The 24866-nt window shown below is 47.3% G+C and overlaps 1 protein-coding gene across 2 annotated transcripts in view; it reads right to left on the reverse strand.

The window, feature by feature from the left end:
- Positions 1-3838: 3838 nt before the first annotated feature.
- The window catches only part of LOC121530910 (tetratricopeptide repeat protein 28), a 247317-nt gene continuing 226289 nt past the window's right edge, over positions 3839-24866 (reverse strand). The window contains exons 13-24 of one of the 2 annotated variants that reach the window (XM_041836276.2): positions 22014-22154; positions 18436-18580; positions 18105-18284; positions 17439-17980; positions 15330-15577; positions 14863-14987; positions 14525-14756; positions 14183-14259; positions 8336-8359; positions 6605-6734; positions 6357-6464; positions 3839-6219 (exon numbers count right to left, since the gene is read on the reverse strand). In XM_041836276.2, coding sequence (XP_041692210.1) covers positions 4607-6219; positions 6357-6464; positions 6605-6734; positions 8336-8359; positions 14183-14259; positions 14525-14756; positions 14863-14987; positions 15330-15577; positions 17439-17980; positions 18105-18284; positions 18436-18580; positions 22014-22154 — 3565 coding nt within the window. In that variant the 3' untranslated portion in view covers positions 3839-4606. The remainder of the gene's footprint in view (positions 6220-6356; positions 6465-6604; positions 6735-8335; positions 8360-14182; positions 14260-14524; positions 14757-14862; positions 14988-15329; positions 15578-17438; positions 17981-18104; positions 18285-18435; positions 18581-22013; positions 22155-24866) is intronic. The other variant, XM_041836277.2, reaches the window with a different exon arrangement.

Raw genomic sequence — 24866 nt, forward strand, 5'->3', positions numbered from 1 at the left:
CTTGTGCTTGTCTCCACCCCGCACCAGGTGTCTCCCATTTTCCCCATTATCCCCTGTATATATATACCTGCGTTTTCTGTTTGTCTGTTGCCAGTTCGTCTTGTCTTGTCAAGTCTTACCAGCGTGTTTTTCCCGTTTTCCAGCATCTCTAGTTTCTGTTTTCTAGCCCTCCAGGTTCTGACCATTCTGCCTGCCCTGACCCTGAGCCTGCCTGCCGTTCTGTTCCTGATTGACGCTGCCTTGGATTACTGACCTCTGCCTGCCCTTGACATGCCGTTTGCCTGCCCCCTGTTTTGTAATAAACATCTGAGATTCATACTGCCTGCCTCCTGTGTTTGCATCTGGGTCTTCTCCTGAGTCGTGTTAGTACGAACTGGCCATGACTGACCCAGCAGACTCGGACCAGCTCCGCAACGCCGTCTCCTCCCAAGGAGCCACCATTGGAAGACACAAGGAGTTACTTCAGAATCTTATGGAAGAATTCCAGACCTTGGCGGAACGGCACGACCACACTTTCAATACATTGCTGGAGCAATTCTACGGATTGTCTATTAGGCAGCCAGCCACTACAGTAACCTCCCAGCCTCTCAGTAACCCCGATGTCAGCAGCGCCTCTCCCCAGCCCACTCCAGCTTCCCGAAAACCCTGCTTACCTCCTCCGGAACGCTACGCTGGAGATTCATGAACCTGTCGGGTGTTTCTCTCCCAGTACTCCCTCATCTTCGAGCTGCAGCCCTCTTCTTTTCCCTCGGACTGCTCAAAGATAGCATACCTTATAACGCTGATGTCCGGGAGGGCTCTCGCCTGGGCTACGGCGATGTGGAAGCAACAGTCCACCGTGTGCTTCAGTCTGGAGGAGTTCATGGTGGAGGTGAAAAAGGTGTTCGATTTTCAGTTGTCCGGGAGAGAAGCTGCTCGGAAGCTACTTCTACTACGTCAAGACTCCTGTAGTTTGGCAGACTATGCGGTCGATTTCCACACGTTGGCCGCCGTGAGTGCCTGGAACCCGGAATCCCTGTTCGACGCGTTCCTTTACGGATTATTGGAGGAGGTTAAAGACGAGCTCGCAGCCCGGGAGCTGCCCATGGATCTCGACTCTCTCATCGCCTTGACCATACGGATCGATGGGCGACTACGGGAACGTAGGAGGGAGAGGAGGTCTGTTCCCAGTCACACTCGCTCGTCCAAGGATCCCGGAAGTCCCCGGCGTCTACATTACTGAGAGAATCCGAGGTTAACTGAGTTCCCCCGGGAATCACGAGGTCTGCCGACTCGCCTCCTCCGGAGCCTTTGCAATTTGGCAGAGCTAGATTGTTTCCTGCCTAACGTTTACGGAGACTAAACACCAAGAGCTGTCTGTATTGTGGGACTACAGGTCATTACATTTCACCTGTCCATTAAAAGACCTGGCCCATCAGTAGTTGTGAGTACGCTGGTGGGCCAAGCAGAGAATTTCCAATCTTCCATTACTCGTACCCCTCTCCATGCCATCCTGCTGTGGGGTGACAGATCTAAATCTCTCCGGGTACTCATTGACTCTGGGCCGACGAGAGTTTTATGGACACTACCCTGGTGTCAGAGCTGGGAATCCCCACTCAATCCCTCTCCATTCCCATGGACGTCAGAGTGCTGGATGGGCGCACTATTGGCAGAGTCACCCCCAATACGGTTCCTATCAACCTGCGAGTGTCAGGTAACCACAGTGAGTCTATGCAATTTCTGCTCATCGAATCTCCTCAGGTACCCGTGGTGTTGGGGTTTTCATGGCTCCAGAGGCACAATCCCCTTATCGACTGGACTGTTTGTTCTATTGGAGCCCGTTCTGCCACGCTCATTGCCTGAAGTCGGTGCAGCCTGCCCCGGTACGTCTTCCTGCGGGCTTGGAAAAAGCCTCGAACCTCTCCAACGTTCCTGCTGAGTTTTCAACAAGGCCCGTGCCACATCACTTCCTCCGCATCGGCCCTACGACATCATCCTTCTCCCGGGCACTACACCACCTCGGGGGCGGCTTTATTCCCTATCAGGTCCGGAGACCAAATTGAGGACTCCCTGGCTGCAGGGTGTATCCGTCCTTCTGCCTCCCCCGCCGGCGCAGAGTTCTTCTTTGTGGAGAAGAAGGACAAAACCCTGCGCCCGTGTATCGACTACCGGGGCCTTAATGACATCATGGCTAAAAACCGTTACCCGCTACCACTCATCGCCTCGACTTTCGAGCCTCTCCAGAGGGCTACGATCTTCTCGAAGTTGGACCTTTGGAACGCGTACCATCTGGTACGGATACGGGAAGGAGACGAGTGGAAGACAGCCTTTAACATGGCTGGCGGGCACTACGAATACCTGGTGATGCTATTCGGACTGACCAACACTCCTGCAGTGTTCCAGGCCCTGGTTAACGATGTTCTCCATGACATGTTGAACCGGTTCGTGTTTGTCAACCTCGATGACATCCTTGTTTTTTCCCGCTCAGCTCAAGAACATGTCCTCCTCGTCCGACAAGTCCTCTAGCATCTCCTGGAGAACCAGCTTTTTGTTAAAGCTGAGAAATGCGAATTCCATTGCTCCACCATCTCCTTCCTAGGATACATCATCGCTGAAGGTAATATGCAGATGGGTCCTGGCAAGGTGAGAGCGGTGGTGGATTGGCCTCAACCCACATCCAGAGTGCAGCTGCAACGCTTCCTGGGGTTTGCTCATTTCTACCACCGTTTCATCCAGGGTTACAGCACCCTGGCTTCCCCCCTTTCAGCACTCACCTCTCCCAAGGTCCCGTTCACGTGGTCTCCAGCTGCTGACCGGGCGTTCTCGGACCTCAAGCATCGTTTCACTACAGCTCCCAACTTAATCCATCCGGATCCGTCCCGTCAGTTCGTGGTGGTCCTGTCCCAGCGTTCTGCCCAGGACCAAAAGCTGCATCCCTGCGCTTTCCTTTCCCATCATCTTAACACCACTGAGAGGAATTATGACGTGGGAAATCGAGAACTACTCACGGTGAAGATAGCGTTGGAGGAGTGGAGGCACTGGTTAGAGGGGGCTGAACATCCATTCGTTGTGTGGACTAATCACAAGAACCTGGAATATCTCCGCACCGCCAAGCGCCTCAACTCTAGGCAAGCTCGATGGGCCCTGCTATTCACTCAGTCTTCTGTTGCCCTGCACCCACCGTATACATCCCACTTTTCACGTGTCTAGGATTAAACCTGTCTCACAGCCCTTTGTCTCCTGTGTCTGCATCTGGGTCTTATCTGGAGTCGTGTTAGTTTGCGTTGTGAATTATTCAGATGAAATGTGTCCATATAGTTACATTTTTTATTTCGGTTAATAGTCTATGTCTTTCTGGTTGTTGGAGCTATCCGTTGTATGGTGAACTTGGGCTTCATTAAGGTTTATTTGTGAGTAAATCTGGCTTTGATAATAGCCCATGCCTACCCAGCCACCTACCTCACCACACATCACAGAAGCACAGGGCCTGTATTCATAAAACATCTCAGAGTATGAGTGCCGATCTAGGATCAGTTTTGCTTTTAGATCTTAATTATTAAGATTACATGGAGAGGGAGGACCTGATGCTAGATCAGCACTCATTTTACATTTTAGACATTTAGCAGACGCTCTTATCCAGAGCGACTTACAATTAGTGCGTTCATCTTAAAATAGCTGGGTGAGCACTCCTACTCTGAGACACTTTGTGAGACACTGTGAATATGGGCACAGGTGTAATTGCACTGCCCACAGTAAACTCTGTATTGTGGTCACAAGATTTTTCCAAAGTCATTAATGCATTGATACAGCATTTCCATCAGCATGCTAAATCTTCAACGCAATAAAATAAGGCAAAAAATACAAGAAAGCAAACATGATTTTTATTGAAACAGGTTTACTGATAAATGACAGAGATGGTTGTCATGACACTTCCATGTTTAATTTCCAAAATCATGGACTAAAAAGTCATACATGGTACTTAACATTGAATAGCAAGAGAATCCATGCTGTGGAGCAGACACTCAATTCACAAAGAAATCAGGCAAAATGCCAGTTTCGATTTCAATAAAAAATAATTAATATTTTTTATTTTTTTTATTGGTACAATTTTGTTCACTTTTTTTTTATAATATAAAAACGCTTAATACTGATTGTGAAACACTGGATTTAATTTACAAAACAAAATAATAATAATAATAATAATAATAATATTAATAATAATAACAATAACAAACAATAATAATAACAATAATCATTCAATTGAAACAAAAATAGAATGGAGGAGACCAGTTGGAGCGGTTTCATCTTGGCCCACACAAATAGCACATTTTTTGGAGGAAATACCGATTGGCATTGAAGTCTACCTGACACACGCATACACACAAACACAGTATCAGGTCTTTGAGTCTTTCTCATTGCCATTTACAGTGTTATGGGCACAATGACAAGACACTTTCTAAGCATTCATGAGCCTCTGAGGGATCACACTCATTGGCTGATTAAATACTTTCATTGTCAATCAAGTTCGATGGGCCAATAGTGACCCTCCAGAAAGTGCCCAACTCCCCCAGTACAAAGGATAACAAGTGGTAGGCAAAATACAGGAAAGAGGACCATTTAAAGTGTCTCAGCATTTGGAGGATGGGAAAAACCTGCCAGAGGAGAGGAACTTGTATCCATTGCCGGCAGGTAGTCTGATAGAGCGAGCACCAGGGCTGCTGCTAGTGGAAATAGTGGGAGAGGGGGCCACCTTTCTAGGATTGTGACCGTTGGAAGGGTTCTTGTTGCCCCTGTCCAGCGACTGCAGCCCAAGCTCCCGCAGCTCCAGGCTGTTTTGGGCGTTGCTGGGGGAGCAGTGTCGTGGAGAGAGGTTCAGAAGGCTCAGCACATCTCTCTTGGCAGAGACCAGGGGTCCTGGGGCGCCACGGAGAGCCCGGACTGGACCCAGATGCTGCTGCTGTTGCTGGGACGCTGTGTTGGCCCAGAATGTCTTCAGGTTGTGGATGGCCACAACCTTCTCATCGATGACGCCCCTCCTGAGGCGGTCCAGGTCTGGGGCATCGGCAGGGCTGGAGCAGGCAGAGCCCGTGGAGGAGTAGGAGAGAGCTGGGGATGGGGCACTGCCAGCCGGGGACTGGTGGCCAGAGCTGGGCGACACGTTACTGGGAGAGCGGGAGATGTGACCACTATAGGGGGAGCTGGGGTATTTGAGCTTGAACTGGGCGTGGCTGTCCAGGGTAGGGGAGGGGTGACTGCCATCCTTTAGGGAGGTCTCCGAGGCTGCAGGGCTGTTGTAACCAGAGCTGATCTTCTGCAGGGAGGAAGAGCGGGAGGGAGGTTTGGGTCGTGGGGAGGACTGGGTGCGGACACTGGCGCTGCTGCTGGGACGGCTGAAGGCGCTGGTCTCTGAGGAGCGGAAGGCAGAGCTCCTGGCTGAGGTGGCTCCAGCTGCAGACCCCTCAGCCCCAGCCCGTTGTAAACTCCCCACCGCCCGCAGGTGGCTCTGGGTCTCCTCCAGGATCTTCTGGGCCAGCTCCTGGGGGTCCAGAGGGACAGTCTTCTCCTCCTGGGACTTGACGGTGCTGTCTGTCTCAGTGCTGGACTGGTCCGACTCACCTGTGTCTGAGCTGCTCACCTTGCCTGGCACCTTCTGGAGAGGAGTGTTGGTGATGGGAACCAGGCTGGTCTTGACAGGGGAGGTAGGGGTGCTGACACTGCCTCGTGACGACACAGACACCTGGTAACCCCGCCCAGCGGCCGAGCTGGAACTACCGACAACACCCCTGCCCCCGCGGTGGAGGTGGCGCTGGCCGTGACCCGGAGGTAGAGGCAGGGAGTCACAGTGGCTTCCCAGAGGCTCACTGCTGATGATGGAGAAGCCTTCATACTCCTCGTCATCTCCCCGTCCCCCTCCTGCTGCTGTAGCCGCCCCGTGAGGAGAGGAGCGACTGCGGGGAACGTGCGGGTGCTTGTGGGCAGAGAAGTGTGCTGTGGCCCCACCACGCTGTCGATGGCCCAGGAAGTCACACTCTGACTTGGAGGCAAAGCTCATGGTGGAGGCCACGGAGCTCAGGCTGTAGACGGAGATGGCGTCTGAGGCCAGATTGTCCAGGCAGGGTGGGGAGAAGGGCAGGTTGGGGTAGCCCAGTGGTAGGGGGTTGGAGACAAACTGGGCAGAGGCCAGAGACTCCAGGGAGGACGAGCTGTCCAGGCTGAGACGCTTTGGCAGCTCTGTAGAGTCTGGGAGAGAGGGGGAGAGAGAGGTGGAAGAGTGGGACATAATTGTAAGGGTAAACATGTTAAGGTATACATTAATGTATCATGTATCCATTAACTATAATCATTAATCACTGTGTATCTACAAATACGATACTTACCAAACAGTGCCAGCAGGGACTGGAGGGCAAAGTGCATGGTGCGGCGGTTGGCTTGCTTGCCCGTCTTCAGTACCACCTCCTCCTGCCCCACCTCACACAGGTCGAATCCTGCACACACACAGGACAGTTACTCTATCGGCCTAGCACACATACAGCTGAAATGTTGTGTGTCACTCTACTCCTACTATAGACAAATGAGGAAATTATATTCATTTGGATAATGATTTTATTGATATACTGTATCTCACCTAGTGCAGCCAGAAATTCATGGCAGCCTGGCAGTCTCCAGAGCTGCACACTGATGGACACTTGGATGGGCAGCAGAGAGAAGTCCTGCTCCTTCTCCCCTGTCTGAAGCTGGACCAGCACCTGGTGGAGCTGGAGGGACAGAGGTGGAGGGAAATACAGGAGGTTAGACAGGAGTAAAGCAGGACGCTATATACCTTTAACTGGTCTATACCAACTTTTACAGACCTGAGTTGTTGATGGGATCAATGGTTATAGATATACCAAGTAGAACAAAACTGACAAATGTGATGGTTGTGCTCAAGTAAACTGTTTTCCTCCATACTGTCAGGTTTTGGCCATGACTGTTCGGGTTTTGGTCACTAGATGTCCCCATTGCACCTTTTTTGTACCTTTTGTTTTTCTTGCTCTAATTATTGTTTGCACCTGTAGGTCATTCCCTTGTTAGTATTTAAACCCTGTGTGTTCCTCAGTTCCTTGCTCAGTGTTAGTAAGTTAGCACCCAGCCCCAGCCCAAGCCTTGTTTTATATAGATATTTCTCTGGTGGGATTTTCCAGAGGTTCTCTGGTTTAGTTCTTGTGTTTTGTTTGAGTAGTCTTTTGAGGTTTGTTTTTCCCTGCTGTTTTTTACCACTTTGTGGAGTTTCTTTTGTTTTTTGGAGGTTTTCCTCTTTGTGCCTCTTGGCTTTATTTTTGGACATTGTGGATTTAGTTTCTTTGCCTGAAGATTTTGTTCTTGAATTAAACCACCATCTCTAGTACAGCTGTGTCTGCCTCATCTTCTGGGTTCTGACAATTATTAGTGACTGTTTCTCGCACCGGGTCGTGACACATACACCAGTGTCCTAAAATGACTTCCACCACGCCCATCTTTGTTGTGGCAGGGGAGAGGTAGTTTTTGGCAGGCTTAGTAACTCTGCCTCTGCCCTTTGACCCTGTGTGGGGTTGATCCTTGTTCCCAGAGGATTGGCTCTTCAGCCTATCAAGACTACAGTGCCTTTACTGTGGAACATGGCTCAGTGGCTCAGGGTGGTTTAGATTAGGAGGGTACCATCTCCTCCTCCTCTGTGGGAGTTTAACGCATGACCCCCGGGCAACACTCACCCTCACTGTTTAGGGATTATTCAGCCTGGAACAGAGAAACCTTTGTCAAACTGACCTGACGTAACGTCACCACTTGATTAACATGCCCTCTTCCCTTTCTCTTCTCTGTTCATGCTCTATGTTTGTTTATACATAGAATGTTCATCCTTTCATCCTGACCTTGAGTGAACCAGGGTTGTAAACCCAAGAACACTCATAATACTGCACTGCCCAGCAGTGGAATGTTGGCCCAAACAGCACTACACTATAAACTGGGGGGTTAGAAGAGGTTGTACCTCAGTAACTAGAACTGTATGAGACATGTTTAAGTCTAATTTATTTGCACCAAAGAAAACAAGTGATAGACAACAATACAGATAAAAACAAATGAAAACAAAACGGTGTGCAGGTGTGGTTGGAAGCCCAAGGGCTTACATGAAAACCACACCACAAAAAAACAATATACAACACATATTGTAAGTACAAACATAGAAAATGTGCTAAAGAACAGAGCGTGCTTCACATGCAGTTAATCTATTGCTCAATTAAAGTTGATGCAAGAGGGTTGTGCTAGGTAGTTTAAAGCAGCAGTGAAATGGAGATGGGAGGGATGGGGTGAGGTGTAGAGGGGGGAGGAGAGGCACACTTACCATTGCCACCATATTTTTAACAGCCTTCAGACCGCAGGTTAGAGACAGGGGCAGGAGAGAGAGAAGAGGCTTTTAGTGCATGCATACAGGACAGGCCATTCACAAAGGGCAGAGGAGATCAGGTCCAATGAGGACACAAAGGGCACACAGGGAAACAGAAAAACAACACTGATGGGTAGTGTGTCATATATTAGTCACATATTACACAAAAACATTGAATCACCATATGGTTGCCTATGCAGTGTGATGTCAGGAATATCTCATGCATCATACATGCTTGGAGTGTTTCAAATGTTATGGTCACCACCAATGTGGAAACAAAACCCCAAATCACTTCCTGGCTACCATATTATTAATCTATGCATGTGAAGAACACGTGCTACATTTGGACATGGGTCAACCGCAGTGGGAGTGACAGGGTAAACTCTGGCATCATGAGGAAGAGAACTCAGAATCCAAGCTGAGATTGTGGTGGTTGAGATCTTGCTGGGGCTGGGGGGTTGCAACATTTCAATGCAGATCAAAGAGGGGGATTTGCAGGCGGCTAGTGCGTCACCAGACCCATATAACAGGGTTAACTGATATGATATAATGATGATACTTTGTTCTGCCTTCAGCCTCTATGTTCCAAATGGTTGAAGGCCCAACACAGCCATTTTTATATCAATATCAAATCATTTCTGGGTAACAAGTAAGTACCTTACTGTAATAGTTTTCCATTAAAATAGACAGAAATAGCTTTTTAGCAAAAACTCTTTCTCAAGCAAGCTAGGACTGTCAAATCAAATCAAATTTTATTTGTCACATACACGTGTTTAGCAGATGTTATAGCGGGTGTAGCGAAATGCTTGTGCTTCTAGCTCCGACAGCGCAGTAATATCTAAAAATGTCACAACATTGTAAGGAATACACACAAAAAAGTAAGGAATGGGATTTAAGAATATATAATGACGTAAATGTAAATGTAAATATACATATATGGACAAGCAATGACAGAGTGACATGGACTAAGATACAGAATAATATTATAGAATAGAATGCAGTATATACATATGAGATGAGTAGTGTAAGATATGTAAACATTATTAAAGTGACTAGTGTTCCATCTCTTAAAGTGGCCAGTGATTTCAATAGGCAGCAGCAGCCTCTAATGTGCAGGTGATGGCTATTTAACAGTCTGATGGCCTTGAGATAGAAGCTGTTTTTCATTCTCTCGGTCCCAGCTTTGATGCACCTGTACTGACCTCGCCTTCTGGATGATAGCGGGGTGAACAGGCAGTGGCTCGGGTGGTTGATGTCCTTGATGATCTTTTTGGCCTTCCTGTGACATCGGGTGCTGTATGTGTCTTGGAGGGCGGGTAGTTTTCCCCCGGTAATGCGTTCGGCAGACCGCACCACCCTCTGGAGAGCCCTGCGGTTGTGGGCGGTGCAGTTGCCGTACCAGGCGGTGATACAGCCCAACAGGATGCTCTCAGTTGTGCATCTGTAAAAGTTTGTGAGGGTTTTAGGTGATAAGCCGAATTTCTTCAGCCTCCTGAGGTTGAAGAGGCTCTGTTCCGCCTTCTTCACCACACTGTCTGCGTGGGTGGACCATTTCAGTTTGTCAGTGATGTGTACGCCAAGAAGCTTTCCACCTTCTCCACTGCGGTCCCGTCGATGTGGATAGGTGGGTGCACCCTCTGCTGTTTCCTGAAGTCCACGATCATCTCCTTTGTTTTGTTGATGTTGAGTGAGAGGTTATGTTCCTGGCACCACACTCCCAGAGCCCTCACCTCCTCCCTGTAGGCTGTCTCGTCATTGTTGGTAATCAAGCCTACTACTGTTGTGTCGTCTGCAAACTTGATGATTGAGTTGGAGGTGTGCTTGGCCACACAGTCATGGGTGAACAGGGAGTACAGGAGGGGGCTGAGCACGCACCCTTGTGGGGCCCCAGTGTTGAGGAACAGTGAAGTGGAGATGTTGTTTCCTACCTTCACCACCTGGGGGCTGCCCGTCAGGAAGTCCAGGACCCAGTTGCACAGGGCGGTGTTCAGACCCAGGGCCTCAAGCTTAATGATGAGCTTGGAGGGTACTATGGTGTTGAATGCTGAGCTATAGTCAATGAACAGCATTCTTACATATGTATTCCTCTTGTCTAGATGGGATAGGGCAGTGTGCAGTGTGATGGCAATTGCATCGTCTGTGGATCTATTGGGGCGGTAAGCAAATTGAAGTGGGTCTAGGGTGACAGGTAAGGTAGATGTGATATGATCCTTGACTAGTCTCTCAAAGCACTTCATGATAACAGAGGTGAGTGCTACAGGGCGATAGTCATTTAGTTCAGTTACCTTGGCTTTCTTGGGTACAGGAACAATGGTGGCCCTCTTGAAGCATGTGGGAACAGCAGACTGGGAAAGGGAGAGATTGAATATGTCCATGAACACACCAGCCAGCTGGTCTGCGCATGCTCTGAGGACGCGGCTAGGGATGCCGTCTGGGCTGGCAGCCTTGCGGGGGTTAACATGCTTAAACGTCTTAATCACGTCGGCCATGGAGAAGGAGAGGCCACAGTCCTTGGTAGTGGGCCTCGTCAGTGGCACTGTTATCCTCAAAGCGGGCGAAGAAGGTGTTTAGCTTGTCTGGAAGCGAGATGTCGGTGTCGGCGACGTGGCTGGTTTTCTTTTTGTAGTCCGTGATTGTCTATAGACCCTGCCACATACGTCTCGTGTCTGAGCCGTTGAATTGCGACTCCACTTTGTCTCTATACTGATGTTTTGCCAGTTTAATTGCCTTGCGGAGTGAGTTGCTACACTGTTTGTATTCTGCCATATTCCTAGTCACCTTGCCATGGTTGAATGCGGTGGTTCGTGCTTTCAGATTTGCGCGAATGCTGCCGTCTATCCACGGTTTCTGGTTAGGGTAGGTTTTAATAGTCACAGTGGGAACAATATCACCTATACACTTCCTGATAAACTCAGTCACTGTTTCAGTGTATATGTCTAAATTATTTTCGGAAGCTACCCGGAACATATCCCAGTCCGCGTGATCAAAACAATCTTGAAGTGTGGATTCCGATTGCTCAGACCAGCGTTGAATAGTCCTTAGCACGGGTACTTCCTGTTTGAGTTTCTGCCTATAGGAAGGGAGAAGCAAAATGGAGTCGTGGTCAGATTTGCCGAAAGGAGGGCAGGGGAGGGCCTTATAACCATCCCGGAAGTTTGAATAGCAATGGTCAAGGATTTTAGCAGCGCGAGTACAACAGTCGATATATTGATAGAACTTCGGCAGCCTAGTCCTCAAATTTGCTTTGTTAAAATCCCCGGCTACAATAAATGCAGCCCAGAGGCTATGTGGTTTCCAGTTTGCATAAGGTCCAGTGAGGGCCGTCGTGGTGTCGGCTTGAGGGGGGATATACACGGCCGTGACTATAACCGAAGAAAATTCTCTTGGGAGATAATACGGTCGGCATTTCATTGTGAGATATTCTAGGTTGGGTGAACAGAATGACTCGAGTTCCTGTATGTTACTACAATTACACCACAAGTCGTTAATCATGAAACATACACCTCAGCCCTTCTGCTTCCCGGAGAGATATTTATTGAACTGAGAACCCATCTGGCTGGACCGATTCCGACAGAATATCCCAAGAGAGCCATGTTTCGGTGAAACAGAGTATGTTACAGGCCTTGATGTCTCTCTGGAAAGAAATCCTTGCCCGTAGTTCGTCGACTTTGTTAACTAAAGATTGAACATTAGCGAGTAGAATACTTGGAAGCGGTGGGTGGTGTGCGCGCCTCCTAAGTCGGACCAGCAGGCTGCTCTGAGTGCCTCTCCTCCGCCAGCAATGTTTTGGGTCAGCCAATGGAATCAGTTCAGTTGCCCTGGGGAGAGCAAACAAAGGATCTGCTTTGGGAAAATCGTATTCCTGGTCGTAATGCTGGTGAGTTACCGCCGCTCTGATATCCAATAGTTTTTCCCGGCTGTATGTAATGATGCAAAACACTTTCTGAGCTAATAGTGTAAAAAAATAATACATAAAAAAAACGAAATACTGCAAAGTTTCCTAAGAGCAAGTCGCGAGGCCGCCATCTCCGTCGTCGCCAGGATAATTGGGAGTGATCTGAGTGGGGAGGGGAAAACTTAAAACTAGCTGTTATTGGCAGAGAGGTTTGGAACTCTCTTTGTTGAATGAATGACTGAATGAATGAATGAATTAATGAAATTATATTTTCTTGTCAAATTGCCACATAAACAAACATTACAATGATTCACAGTGATAATTCAGTCAGTGATACTTATTCCGGTGTTCTGCGCAGTGCGCACCGCATAAAGAATGAAAAAAAAATCTATACATAATAGTAGATAAGGTTATCCAAGCAATAATAATAACCCTAGAGCAGTGAAAAGGTTAAAATAAAATAGAAACAACAGTAAACATGACAGATCTCTATGGCAAGATGCATCTATCGTACGTACAGTTACTATAGCTCCCCCCTTGGGCCAATCAGTGTAATTTTGTAAATGCTGGATCTCTATGGCAAGACGCATCATTCACCCAAGTTCTTTCAAAATCGGGCCAGTGGTGTCTGAGATATCGAATGGGTTAGCTAGACTCATATCCCTGAGCACGTGTGCCAAATTACATTTACATTTACGTCATTTAGCAGACGCTCTTATCCAGGCGCTCTTTGTAATTTTTTTATTTTTTCTTTCTAGAGGATATTTTTTCTTTTCATTTGTTTTATTTATTTTATTTAATATTTTTCGTTACTATTGTTCTTTTTTTTTTTTTTCATGTTTTTTGGATTTGTATGTTCTTTTTTTAATTTTTTTATCTTAATTTTCTTCACTCTGAGTCAAATAGCGCCACCATGTGGTCGATATGAATGTTCTTGCATGTGTTGAGTCTTGATAGTGTTTGCAACATGTGTACCAAATTTTGTTACAATATGAATATCCTTGACTGATTTATATGCATTTATGTGCCAGACCACGCCCATGGGAATGTTTATTGGTTAATAATGGCCATGCTGTTTTAGGTACTAGTCTGGAAAATATTGTGTTGAGAGGCCTTTGTCCATAGATACCACATATCAAGTTTCGTGCAGATCGGTCATTCGGTGCTCATGGAGGACCTTATGGGTCCCTGAGTCAAATGTGTTCCTTGTAAGGAGAGGGACCTATGTGCCGAATTTCATGACTTTAGGTCAAATGGGGTGAGGGGCGTGACCTTTTAAAGTATGCATTTTCAATCTCTTGTTATATTGGCACCATCTGGCCAAACAGTGTAATTTTGTAAATGTCAGATCTCTAAGCCAAGACGCAGTGCTGTCTGAGATATCGCAACTAACGTACGAATGTACTAATGGACAGAGACAGATGCACAGTCCCCTCTCCCATTTCATCGCGGGGGACAATAAATGCAGATAAATAAATACAGAAAAATGAAACGTTATTGGTCTATTCACCAATTTACCGCCAGGTGATGTCACCAGGCAGGCTGAAACTCCCACCCATGCAAACAGGCTGATTAAAAGGTCCTGTGTAGATTGTATTTTCAAGCAGCAACTATCAGGAAATAACACTAATGAAATTCTTTAACACTTTTACAGTGTTATTTTCATCAGCTGTTGTACAATATGATACAAAACACAGGACATTTTTTTAACTGCACTGGGCCTTTAATCAAGTCCCCAGCGGCTCAGATAATTGGAAAAGTCGGGTTTCTGTTTCCTTCACAATACACCATGTCTACCTCTTTGGAGTTGCCCTAGTCGAAACCCAAGTCAAGAGAACTAAATATTACATTCCAATGGTGAGCAGTAACACTGTGCTGTGGTGCTGTAGTGCTGCGGTGCTGGAGCCTACCCGGTTGATGAGCTGCTCTCCTGCCTCAGAGGCGGTGATGAGTTTACACAGGGCTTGGAGAGCTGGGGGCGGTAGACCTGGGAGACATGATTCATTATTAATTCAAGCTGCATTTAATATACCCTACGCCAGTAGAAGAGGAAAAAACAGGTTATACTATCTGTGTGTTATAAAAAGCCCACAAAGCCACTTGATAAGCAGTATTGTAACTTTTTATATTCTATAATAGGCTTACACATATCAAATTGAGAAAGATGGAGGCCCAGTTCATGCTTGGAGCTGTTCTCCATCTCACTATCCTATCCCCAGTCCCATGTCCTCCTGCCAAGGCCCACTGCCTACCAAGTATTGACTGCAGGGTGGTGCTACACTGCTGTAGCCTGTCTCCAGGGTCTGCTGTGGGGAAGAAGACAGCAGCAGGGATGCCGGTGCCAGCCGAGTCCAGGCGGAAGCCCACAGCGGTCAGCAGGGCATGCCAGCCTGGGACGCCCCCCACCTTGTTCTCCACACTCTGCTGGGACGTGTACATGGAGTTACGCTGGCCGTTCTGAATCCTCTGGAGAGACTTCTCCACCTGGTGGGGACAGGGAGATTTAGACTAATGTAAGAGTGTGTGTCTGTGTCTGTGTCTGTGTCTGTGTGTGTGTGTGTGTGTACGTGCATGTGTATTTGACCCTCACCAGGTGCAGTAAGACCCGCAGAGCATCCCGTGCTCTCTCTGGATACTGTAGGATCTCTGCTAGAGCCTGGCCAATCAGGGATGAGGGGCTGTTCAGCTTCACATCATTACCAATCAGCATGTAGCCTGGACAGCACACCCACAAGATCAACAGGAAGGAGAGGAAGAGAGATGCAGACGGTGAGAGTCCAGTTGGGTGAACAGAAAGTAATTATGACACAATTGGGAACATGGTTGAACTGGGATCTACTCAGTTGGGAGGTGACAAACCAAGCCAATCTGAGTGTGTGGAAGTAGAATGTCTCTAACCTGCCCAGTTGGAGGGGTGGGAGTACTGAGTGTGGAAGTAGAATGTCTCTAACCTGCCCAGTTGGAGGGGTGGGAGTACTGAGTGTGGAAGTAGAATGTCTCTAACCTGCCCAGTTGGAGGGGTGGGAGTACTGAGTGTGGAAGTAGAATGTCTCTAACCTGCCCAGTTGGAGGGGTGGGAGTACTGCTTGCTGCTCTGGACAGTCTTCATGGCGTCTGCGAGAGCAGCGCTGGCCTTGGTCCCGTTGAGCAGGGCGGTGTAGAACGCATGGACAAACACTTTAGAGGCTGAGACAGGAACAGGCCACAGAGACACCAGGACACACTGGGCCCCAGCAGCCAGGAAGGCCCTGGTCAGACCTACCACACCGTCTGCTGTCACCTTACTGCTGGACTCCTGGTATGACCTGTAAATAAGATACACACACACCACCACCTGGTTACATAACCCTCTATCACCAATACTAGACTACTGCTCTGTCGACTATATCTTTATCTACCACAGCATACCTACATACAGTTGAAGTCGGAAGTTTACATACACCTTAGCCAAATACATTTAAACTCAGTTTTTCACAATTCCTGACATTTAATCCTAGTAAAAATTCCTTGTCTTAGGTCAGTTAGGATCACCATTTTATTTTAAGAATGTGAAATGTCAGAATAATAGTAGAGAGAATGATTTATTTCAGCTTTTATTTATTTCATCACATTCCCAGTGGGTCAGAAGTTTACATACACTCAATTAGTATTTGCTAGCATTGCCTTTAAATTGTTTAACTTGGGTCAAACGTTTCGGGTAGCCTTCCACAAGCTTCCCACAATAAGTTGGGTGAATTTTGGCCCATTCCTCCTGACAGAGCTGGTGTAACTGAGTCAGGTTTGTAGGCCTCCTTGCTCGAACACGCTTTCTCAGTTCTGCCCACACATTTTCTATAGGATTGAGGTCAGGGCTTTGTGATGGCCACTCCAATACCTTGACTTTGTTGTCCTTAAGCTATTTTGCCACAACTTTGGAAGTATGCTTGGGGTCATTGTCCATTTGGAAGACCCATTTGCTACCAAGCTTTAACTTCCTGACTGATGTCTTGAGATGTTGCTTCAATATATCCACATAATTTTCCTTCCTCATGATGCCATCTATTTTGTGAAGTGCACCAGTCCCTCCTGCAGCAAAGCACCCCCACAGCATGATGCTGCCACCCCAGTGCTTCACGGTTGGGATGGTGTTCTTCGGCTTGTAAGCAACCCCCTTTTTCCTCCAAACATAACGATGGTCATTATGGCCAAACAGTTCTATTTTTGTTTCATCAGACCAGAGGACATTTCTCCAAAAAGTACGATCTTTGTACCCATGTGCAGTTGCAAACCGTAGTCTGGCTTTTTTATGGCGGTTTTGGAGCAGTGGCTTCTTCCTTGCTGAGTGGCCTTTCAGGTTATGTCGATATAGGACTCGTTTTACTGTGGATATAGATACTTTTGTACCTGTTTCCTCTAGCATCTTCACAAGGTCCTTTGCTGTTGTTCTGGGATTGATTTGCACTTTTCGCACCAAAGTATGTTCATCTCTAGGAGACAGAACGCGTCTCCTTCCTGAGCGGTATGACGGCTGCGTGGTCCCATGGTGTTTATACTTGCATACTATTGTTTGTACAGATGAATGTGGTACCTTCAGGCGTTTGGACATTTTTCCCAAGGATGAACCAGACTTGTGGAGGTCTACAAATTTTTTTCTGAGGTCTTTGCTGATTTCTTTTGATTTTCCCATGATGTCGAGCAAAGAGGCACTGAGTTTGAAGGTAGGCCTTGAAATACATCCACAGGTACACCTCCAATTGACTCAAATGATGTCAATTAGCCTATCAGAAGCTTCTAAAGCCATGACATAATTTTCTGGAATTTTCCAAGCTGTTTAAAGGCACAGTCAACTTAGTGTATGTAAACTTCTGACCCACTGGAATTGTGATACAGTGAATTATAAGTGAAATAATCTGTCTGTAAACAATTGTTGGAAATATTACTTGTGTCATGCTCAAAGTAGATGTCCTAACCGACTTGCCAAAACTATAGTTTGTTAACAAGAAATTTGTGGAGTGGTTGAAAAACTACTTTTAATGACTCCAACGTAAACTTCCGACTTCAACTGTAACTATCATTGGATAACAGAGTGGACATTTTGTAATAGATTCCGGTTCCCCCCTCTCCAGGACCACTTTAAATAAGAGGTTTCCCACATTAGGCAAGCCGCCCCTCTCCTGGTCCACTCACCCCAGCACCACCAGTTTGACAGGAAGCCTCAGGTCAAGTATGTCAGCAGCGGTGAGCAGGAACTCCTGCAGGGGAGGGCTGTCACAGATACTCTCCACGTCGCTCCCATCATCCTGCAGGTGCAGGCTCTCTGGGATGGTGTAGCTGCTCCCAAACGAGCCCTTCCTGCCCCTGCCTCCGCTGCCTCTCTTCCCGCCCCCTGCCCCTCTCCCTCCATTCCCCACACCCGCCCCTGCCACGCCGGGTATGCTCTCTGGGTTGGGCGTGAGCACCAGGGCGGCCAGCTTCCAGGAGATGTGGGTAGCGAAGTGGGCACACTCAGCCTGGGTGAGGGCACTCATCACCCTCTCCTTGGTGGCAGAGGATCCAGCCAGTGGATGGCAGCCCAGCAGCTCAGACACCATGAGGGCCTCCTCCTCGGCTGAGGGCATGGGCCCCCACAGCCAGCGGTCCATCACAGAGGACGGCAGACGAGGGTTACCCACCACAGCTGCCATGGACACGCCCCCACAGGAAGCCGGCCCCGCCCGCCGAGAATGACCCTGAGGACACATTGAGAGAGGCCAATGATGACAATGATAGAATGTAACAGGAGCTTGACAGTGTTAGTAACAGTAATAAGTTATGTCATTAAAATAAAAGCCATTCTGTCATTTGGATGCTGACCTTGGAGCTGGTCCCCAGGCCCCGGATGGAAGGCACAGCGATGAGGCTGAAGCGTTCATACAGGTACTCATTAGAGGAGCTTCCCTTCAGCAGGGCAAAGGGGATGAGGTACAACTCCCCCTCCAACACCAATATCAGCTGTCTGTGTCTGCCCACAGGACCACTGGAGTGCATCAGGCCCTGGACAAACAGAGACAGGGAGTGATAAGTGGTATTCATATTGTACTTACTATAGTATAAACACTTTCTTGCTCTGTCTTTCCTCCGCCCCTCTCTATCAAATGCTGCACACACACACACACACACACTGGTCATGGGGACATATGCTCACCCCTTCCATGGGTGCGATGAGCAGGTCGTAGAGGGCACGGAGAGGAGGTTTGTTGAGGCTGCTGGGTCGGCAGGGCAGAGAGGAGCAGCCATCTTTGGCTGGGGACATGGTGTTACTGAACAGGCTAGTCATACTCTGGCAGCTCCTGCAAAACCCAAACACAATGGTGTTCATTTCAGAAAGTACAGAACTGTTTAGATAGAGAAGTGGTCATTACAGCTATTCACACTGGCACATAGGCATAGTGGTTTTAGGCAGCACACACACACACACACACACACACACACACACACACACACACACACACACACACACACAGTGAGAGTACTGGTAATTGTCTTTCCGGTTGAGGAACTGTGCCTAGAGCCAGCCAGCCTTCCGCAGAGTGCTACATCAGAAATGCCCCCTGGTGAGATGCAGCAGAGTCAGCTACAGCAGCAGTTCCTGTGGGCAATGTATTAATGGCACAACACTGTACTGTCGTATGGCATGTAGAGAGTGATATAGCACAGTGCACTGACTCCTAATGGCCTGTCTCTCTCTTCCTCTTTCTACCCTTCATACTGCTCCCTCAGACCTGGACTAGAGAGTCCACCTCAGATCCAGTTCTAAGTCTCAATGGAAGAATAAACAGTTATATATTCGGTTCAGAGACAACAATAATAATAAATTGTGCATTTGAGATAATATAAATGTCCACTAGATGGCGATGTGGGACTATAGAACTGTGGAGGGGAGTGTAGGGTGAGACCTCTGGACCTGACAGACTCACTGCAGGAGCGGGAGAGAGAGAGAATGTTAACATACGTTTCCCATGCCAATAAAGCCCTTCAATTGAAATTGAATTTAATTGAAATTGAGAAGGTGACACCTTCCCTGCCTCTTCTCCTGCCCCTCTCCCCAACTATCTACCCAGTTACCTGACATGAACCTAACGAAAGCTTACACTGGAGGACTTCCAACGATCCACCCAACTCATTTTGTTCTGCTCACTATTGAATATGTGCACAAGGCTTATATGTTGCAGCACCTTGCCTGTCTGAACTCGACAGCGGTAAGATGCTCTGCTGCTCAACATTAGCTGTCCTGCTGAATACAAATGCTATGTGTGCTGTGTGACGAAGAGAGAGTGATGGCTCCCTGCAGAGGTGCGCTGTGTGGCACGCTGAGAGCTGCCGTAATGGCCGCCGTGGGTAGATAAGCCTTCCGCTTTGTTTACATACAGCCAGGCCCAGGCTCCACGGGGCACACTGCTATTGCTATCCATCTGCTGTAACAACCAGTCTCCCCCTCTGACCCCCCAACCCCCCTCCCTTCATCCCCCGGGCCACTGGCTCTCCTCCAGCTCTCTCCAGTCTCTCTCTCCCAGGCCTCAGAGGGAAAGCCAATAGTTTGTTAGCCTGACAGGAGGAGTGTGAGAAGAAACGAGGGTCGAGTGAAGAAAAGGGATAAAAAAGAGAGAAGGTTTGACCAAGAGAAAGGGGAGTGGTGAGAAGGAAAGGCTAGAAGCAGAAGGCTAGGAGGTTAAGGGTACACTCAGTGGCTCTTTTATCTGGGTGCATGTTGAATGGAATGCCTGTCAATGACAGGGACATACAGGAAGAGACAGTGGGACAAAGGTGGACATGTTGCCTACCAACTCTTCAGTAGGTTCCAACTCTCTCAGTGGATTCAGTCATCTAATTATATTTCACCAAACAAGCTGATAGCCACCCAGAGGTCTCCTTAACCGCTATACAATGTCTAGGAACATCTGAGTAAAGTGCTTTGTTAGTCTTTAGAAAGTGAGATTACAGAGTAGGTAATCTCTCGTGGACAGACGCACGTACATTAAATGGTATTGTAGCGTCTGTCAATAGACTGTGGGATGCGATGACTAACGAGGAACTAAGTTCCAGTGCAAAAAATGTTTTTGTCACTGATCATTTGGACTAATTGTTTTTTGAATTTCGGAAGGGGAGGGGCCATTTGGGCCATAGATTTGCCTGTAAAGAGAAGTGGGTGGAGCTACTGCCCTACTACCACTCCTCATTCTAGTTTCTTTTCTAACACGTTTCCCCCCCAAACTTAATCGAGCATCTGACGCAATTACGCAACATTTTAGTTCTGGGTTTCGGAGATTACAGATGAGGTGACTTTCAACCTATCAGAAAAGTTAGCTCCTTCATATATTGACTTCGTCGCTCTCTTTAGAGATAGATGAGGTCAAAGATCACATCAGACATTCAGACAACTTGCCAGGAACTATACAATCATACCTTCATGCTCAGAATCCCTATGTCTTTTACTTTGGTCTTTGTACTATTGTTGATGTATTCTTCTTTGAAATGTTTTTCTCTCCTAATCAAATCTATTTTCTGAGTAAAATTAGCGAACAAGACATAAATTATGATGAGAAATCAAATAAAAGAGAGGCCTTGATAGCCACACATTTTATCTTGATATCAAAACCCCAAGATGTATGGCTTGAAATAACAATGAGCCTTTCTTCCTTTTCCTCTGCTTTAGTGAGATTGACCAGTGGCTCTTAAGCACAAGGGGCTTTATGATTCAGATAGTTTTTTTGTGGCCCAAAATAATGAGTGGATTATTACCGGCAGCCCATTAAAGGGGCTTAATGAGCATCGAGACTCCATTACAGCTGGAATTACCCTCTCATCAAAGCGAAGCTCAACTGGAGACGCTGACAGGCAAATACGACCCAGACAAGAGCACACACGAACACATGCACGCACGCACAAACACACACACCGCACACACTCAATTTAAACACGCATACACTTAAAACACACCCATACACTTAAACACACAGACACACATCGCCAATCAGTACAGTGCAAACACATGCACTGAATGACAAAGTGATACTAATGCTAATTAACTCTACCATGAACACAGACACATTCAGTCAAGTGTATATACCATCATAAAATCACATACTGTGTGCACATCTGGGCTTCAAAAACAATTATAAACTGGGTGGTTTGAGCCCTGAATGCTGATTGGCTGAAAGCCGTGGTATACCACGGGTATGACAAAACATTTATTTTTTACTGCTCTAATTACGTTTATAATAGCAATAAGGCACCTCAGGGGTTTGTATGGCCAATATATGGGCAATATACCACGGCTAAGGGCTGTATCCAGGCACTCCGCATTGCGTCGTGCATAAGAACAGTCCTTAGTCGTGGTATATTGGCCATATACCACACCTCCTTGTGTCTTATTGCTTAAATAGACTCACACATGCATACAGTTCATCGGCACACACATACACATACACTTAATAGTCTTATGAAGGCAGGGAGCTGATAATGGCTTTTCCAGCTCTGCCAATTTAATAAGGAGGATTCACATGCCTCTGTGCTGGCTAAACAAAGGAGAAAATACTATTTTCACAGAAAGCTAATATTCTAATGAATTCCCCTATCAAGCAGGATCCTCTCCCCCATCAGATAGCGTTCTTATTATGGAAATGTGGGGGAATTAGAGATTAACGATAAAGGCTCTCTTTCTCCACTGGAGTCCTCTAACTAACTGCTCTTGGAGGCCAGTGTCTCACACAGTGTCTGTCTCACCTGTTGAACAGGTTGTTTCTGGACACCATGCGGAGAAAGCCTGTGGGGTCAGTCACAGAGTTGAGTTTGTTGTTGAGCTCCTCAAACTGCTGGTCCAACAGGTCCCCTGCCTCACTCTCTGTCTCACTGCTAGAACAACCCCTGAGAGAGAGAGCGAGAGAGAGAAGCAGAGGTGGAGAGGGAGAGAGACAGAGAGATATTGAGGGGTGGAGAAAGAGAGAGAGACAAAAAGAGAGAGACAGAGAGAAAGAGAGCGCGATAGAGGCGGGAGAGAGAGCGAAAGAGAGAGAAATTATACCATTAGACATGCCTGCATGCCCACACACTCCTGCTCCACACACACACACACACACACACACACACACACACACACACACACACACACACACACACGTCCAGCCCAGTTTCCCAGGCGTGGTCCAGAAAGCCCTGACAGGGAGCAGAGTTAAATCCTCTCTTTCATATGCTGCTAATGCTGATCTAGCCAGCGCCCAGCAGGGAGTCTGTTCTGTTCCTCCATCCTCTACCCCCTTTCTATCTACACCCCTTCTCTCCCCATATACCCCTCTATCTATCCATCCCTGCCCCTCTCGTTTACTCCCCATCCCATCCAAACCCCTTCCATCTTCCTCTGTCAGCTCACTGTTCTCAACGGTCCCAAGTTAAACCATGGAAACTGGTGCTCTCATCTAAAATCTCTCCCTCTCTCTTTCTCTCTCATTCTTTCTCTCCACTAATCTATATATTCGCTGTAGCCTCTCTCTGAGATCCATTCCCATTAAGGCCCCTTTCTGTCCACATCTCTCTAACACACGGCATATGCACTAACACAGGCTAGTAGGTGGTGAAGGTACATAGAGTACTGTACAGTACAGGTCAGAAGGTATGGGGAGATGGGCTGTGGGGAAAGAGATAGACTCTATGGTAGACTGGTTTTATTGATGAGGACTGAGGAGACAGTCTTCCCAAATACGGATGCTACTGTGGAGTTATTACCCCTCCCTCTCTCATCCCCCCTCTGCCATCCCTCCTTTTTCTCTGTAATAGTACTCTCTCTGTTTCTGTCTCCCTCCCGCTATCTCCCCCTCCAACTTCCCTCCTCTGTCCCCCCCTCTCTATCCTCTGTGAAGAGGGAATGGGGCGGTAATTGGTGCCATATTGTGGCTAGCCAGGCGTAGTGGCGTGTGGGCTTCCTCCCATTGGAGCGGTAAATGACTCAGTAATGGGGCAGGAGGGCACGGCAGGCTGGTGGGATGGGGGTTGGTAGTGGGCACACTGGCTGGCCACTAAAGGCTGAATCCTAATTTGAGAAATGTGTGCCAACTTGAAATGTTGCATAAATCATGCAAAATGTACAGGTACAGTGCCTTGCAAAAGTATTCATCCCCCTTGGCGTTTTTCCTATTTTTGTTGCATTAAAACTGTCACGATCGTTATAGGAACCGGACCAAGGCGCAGCGTGATAGGCGTACATCTTTTAATGAGTACTTTACACAATAACAAAACGATACGTGAAGTCTAAAGGTTCACCAACACAAACCTATACAGAACAAGATCCCACAAATAACTAGTGCCAACAGGCTGCCTAAGTATGGTTCCCAATCAGAGACAACGAGAATCAGCTGCCTCTGATTGGGAACCACCCTGGCCAACATAGAAAACACGAACTAGAACACAACATAGAAAATCACACATAGAAAATCCACACCCTGGCTCAACATATAAGAGTCCCCAGAGCCAGGGCGTGACAACAACCTGTAATTTAAATGGATTTTTATTTGGATTTCATGTAATGGACATACACAAAATAGTCAAAATTGGTGAAGTGAAATTAAAAAAATTACTTGTTTCAAAGAATTCTAAAAAATAAATAACGGAAAAGTGGTGTGTGCATATGTATTCACCCCCTTTGCTATGAAGCCCCTAAATAAGATCTGGTGCAACCAATTACCTTCAGAAGTCACATAATTAGTTAAATAAAGTCCACCTGTGTGCAATCTAAGTGTCACATGATCCCAGTATATATACACCTGTTCTGAAAGGCCCCAGAGTCTGCAACACCACTAAGCAAGGGGCACCAACAAGCAAGTGGCACCATGAAGACCAAAGAGCTCTCCAAACAGATCAGGGACAAAGTTGTGGATAAGTATAGATCAGGGTTGGGTTATAAAAAAATATCAGAAACTTTAAACAACCCACGGAGCACCATTAAATCCATTATTATAAAATGGAAAGAATATGGCACCACAACAAACCTGCTAAGAGAGGGCCGCCCACCAAAACTCACGGACCAGGCAAGGAGGGCATTAATCAGAGAGGCAACAAAGAGACCAAAGATAACCCTGAAGGAGCTGCAAAGGTCCACAGCGGAGATTGGAGTATCTGTCCATAGGACCACTTAAAGCCGTACACTCCACAGAGCTGGGCTTTACGGAAGAGTGACCAGAAAAAAGCCATTGCTTAAATAAAAAAATAAGTAAACACGTTTGGTGTTCACCAAAAGCCATGTGGGAGACTCCCCAAATATATGGAAGAAGGTACTCGGGTCAGATGAGACTAAAATTGAGCTTTTTGGCCATCAAGGAAAACGCTATGTCTGGCGCAAACCCAACACATCTCATCACCCCGAGAACACCATCCCCACAGTAAAGCATGTTGGTGGCAGCATCATGCTGTGGGGATGTTTTTCATCGGCAGGGACTGGGAAATGGTCAGAATTGAAGAAATGATGGATGGCGCTAAATACAGGGATATTCTTGAGGGAAACCTGTTTCAGTCTTCCAGAGATTTGAGACTGGGGTGGAGGTTCACCTTCCAGCAGGACAATGACCCTAAGCATACTGCTAAAGCAAC

This window comes from Coregonus clupeaformis, chromosome 18, assembly GCF_020615455.1.
Source record: "Coregonus clupeaformis isolate EN_2021a chromosome 18, ASM2061545v1, whole genome shotgun sequence".
In the NCBI taxonomy this organism is placed as follows: Eukaryota; Metazoa; Chordata; class Actinopteri; order Salmoniformes; family Salmonidae; genus Coregonus; species Coregonus clupeaformis.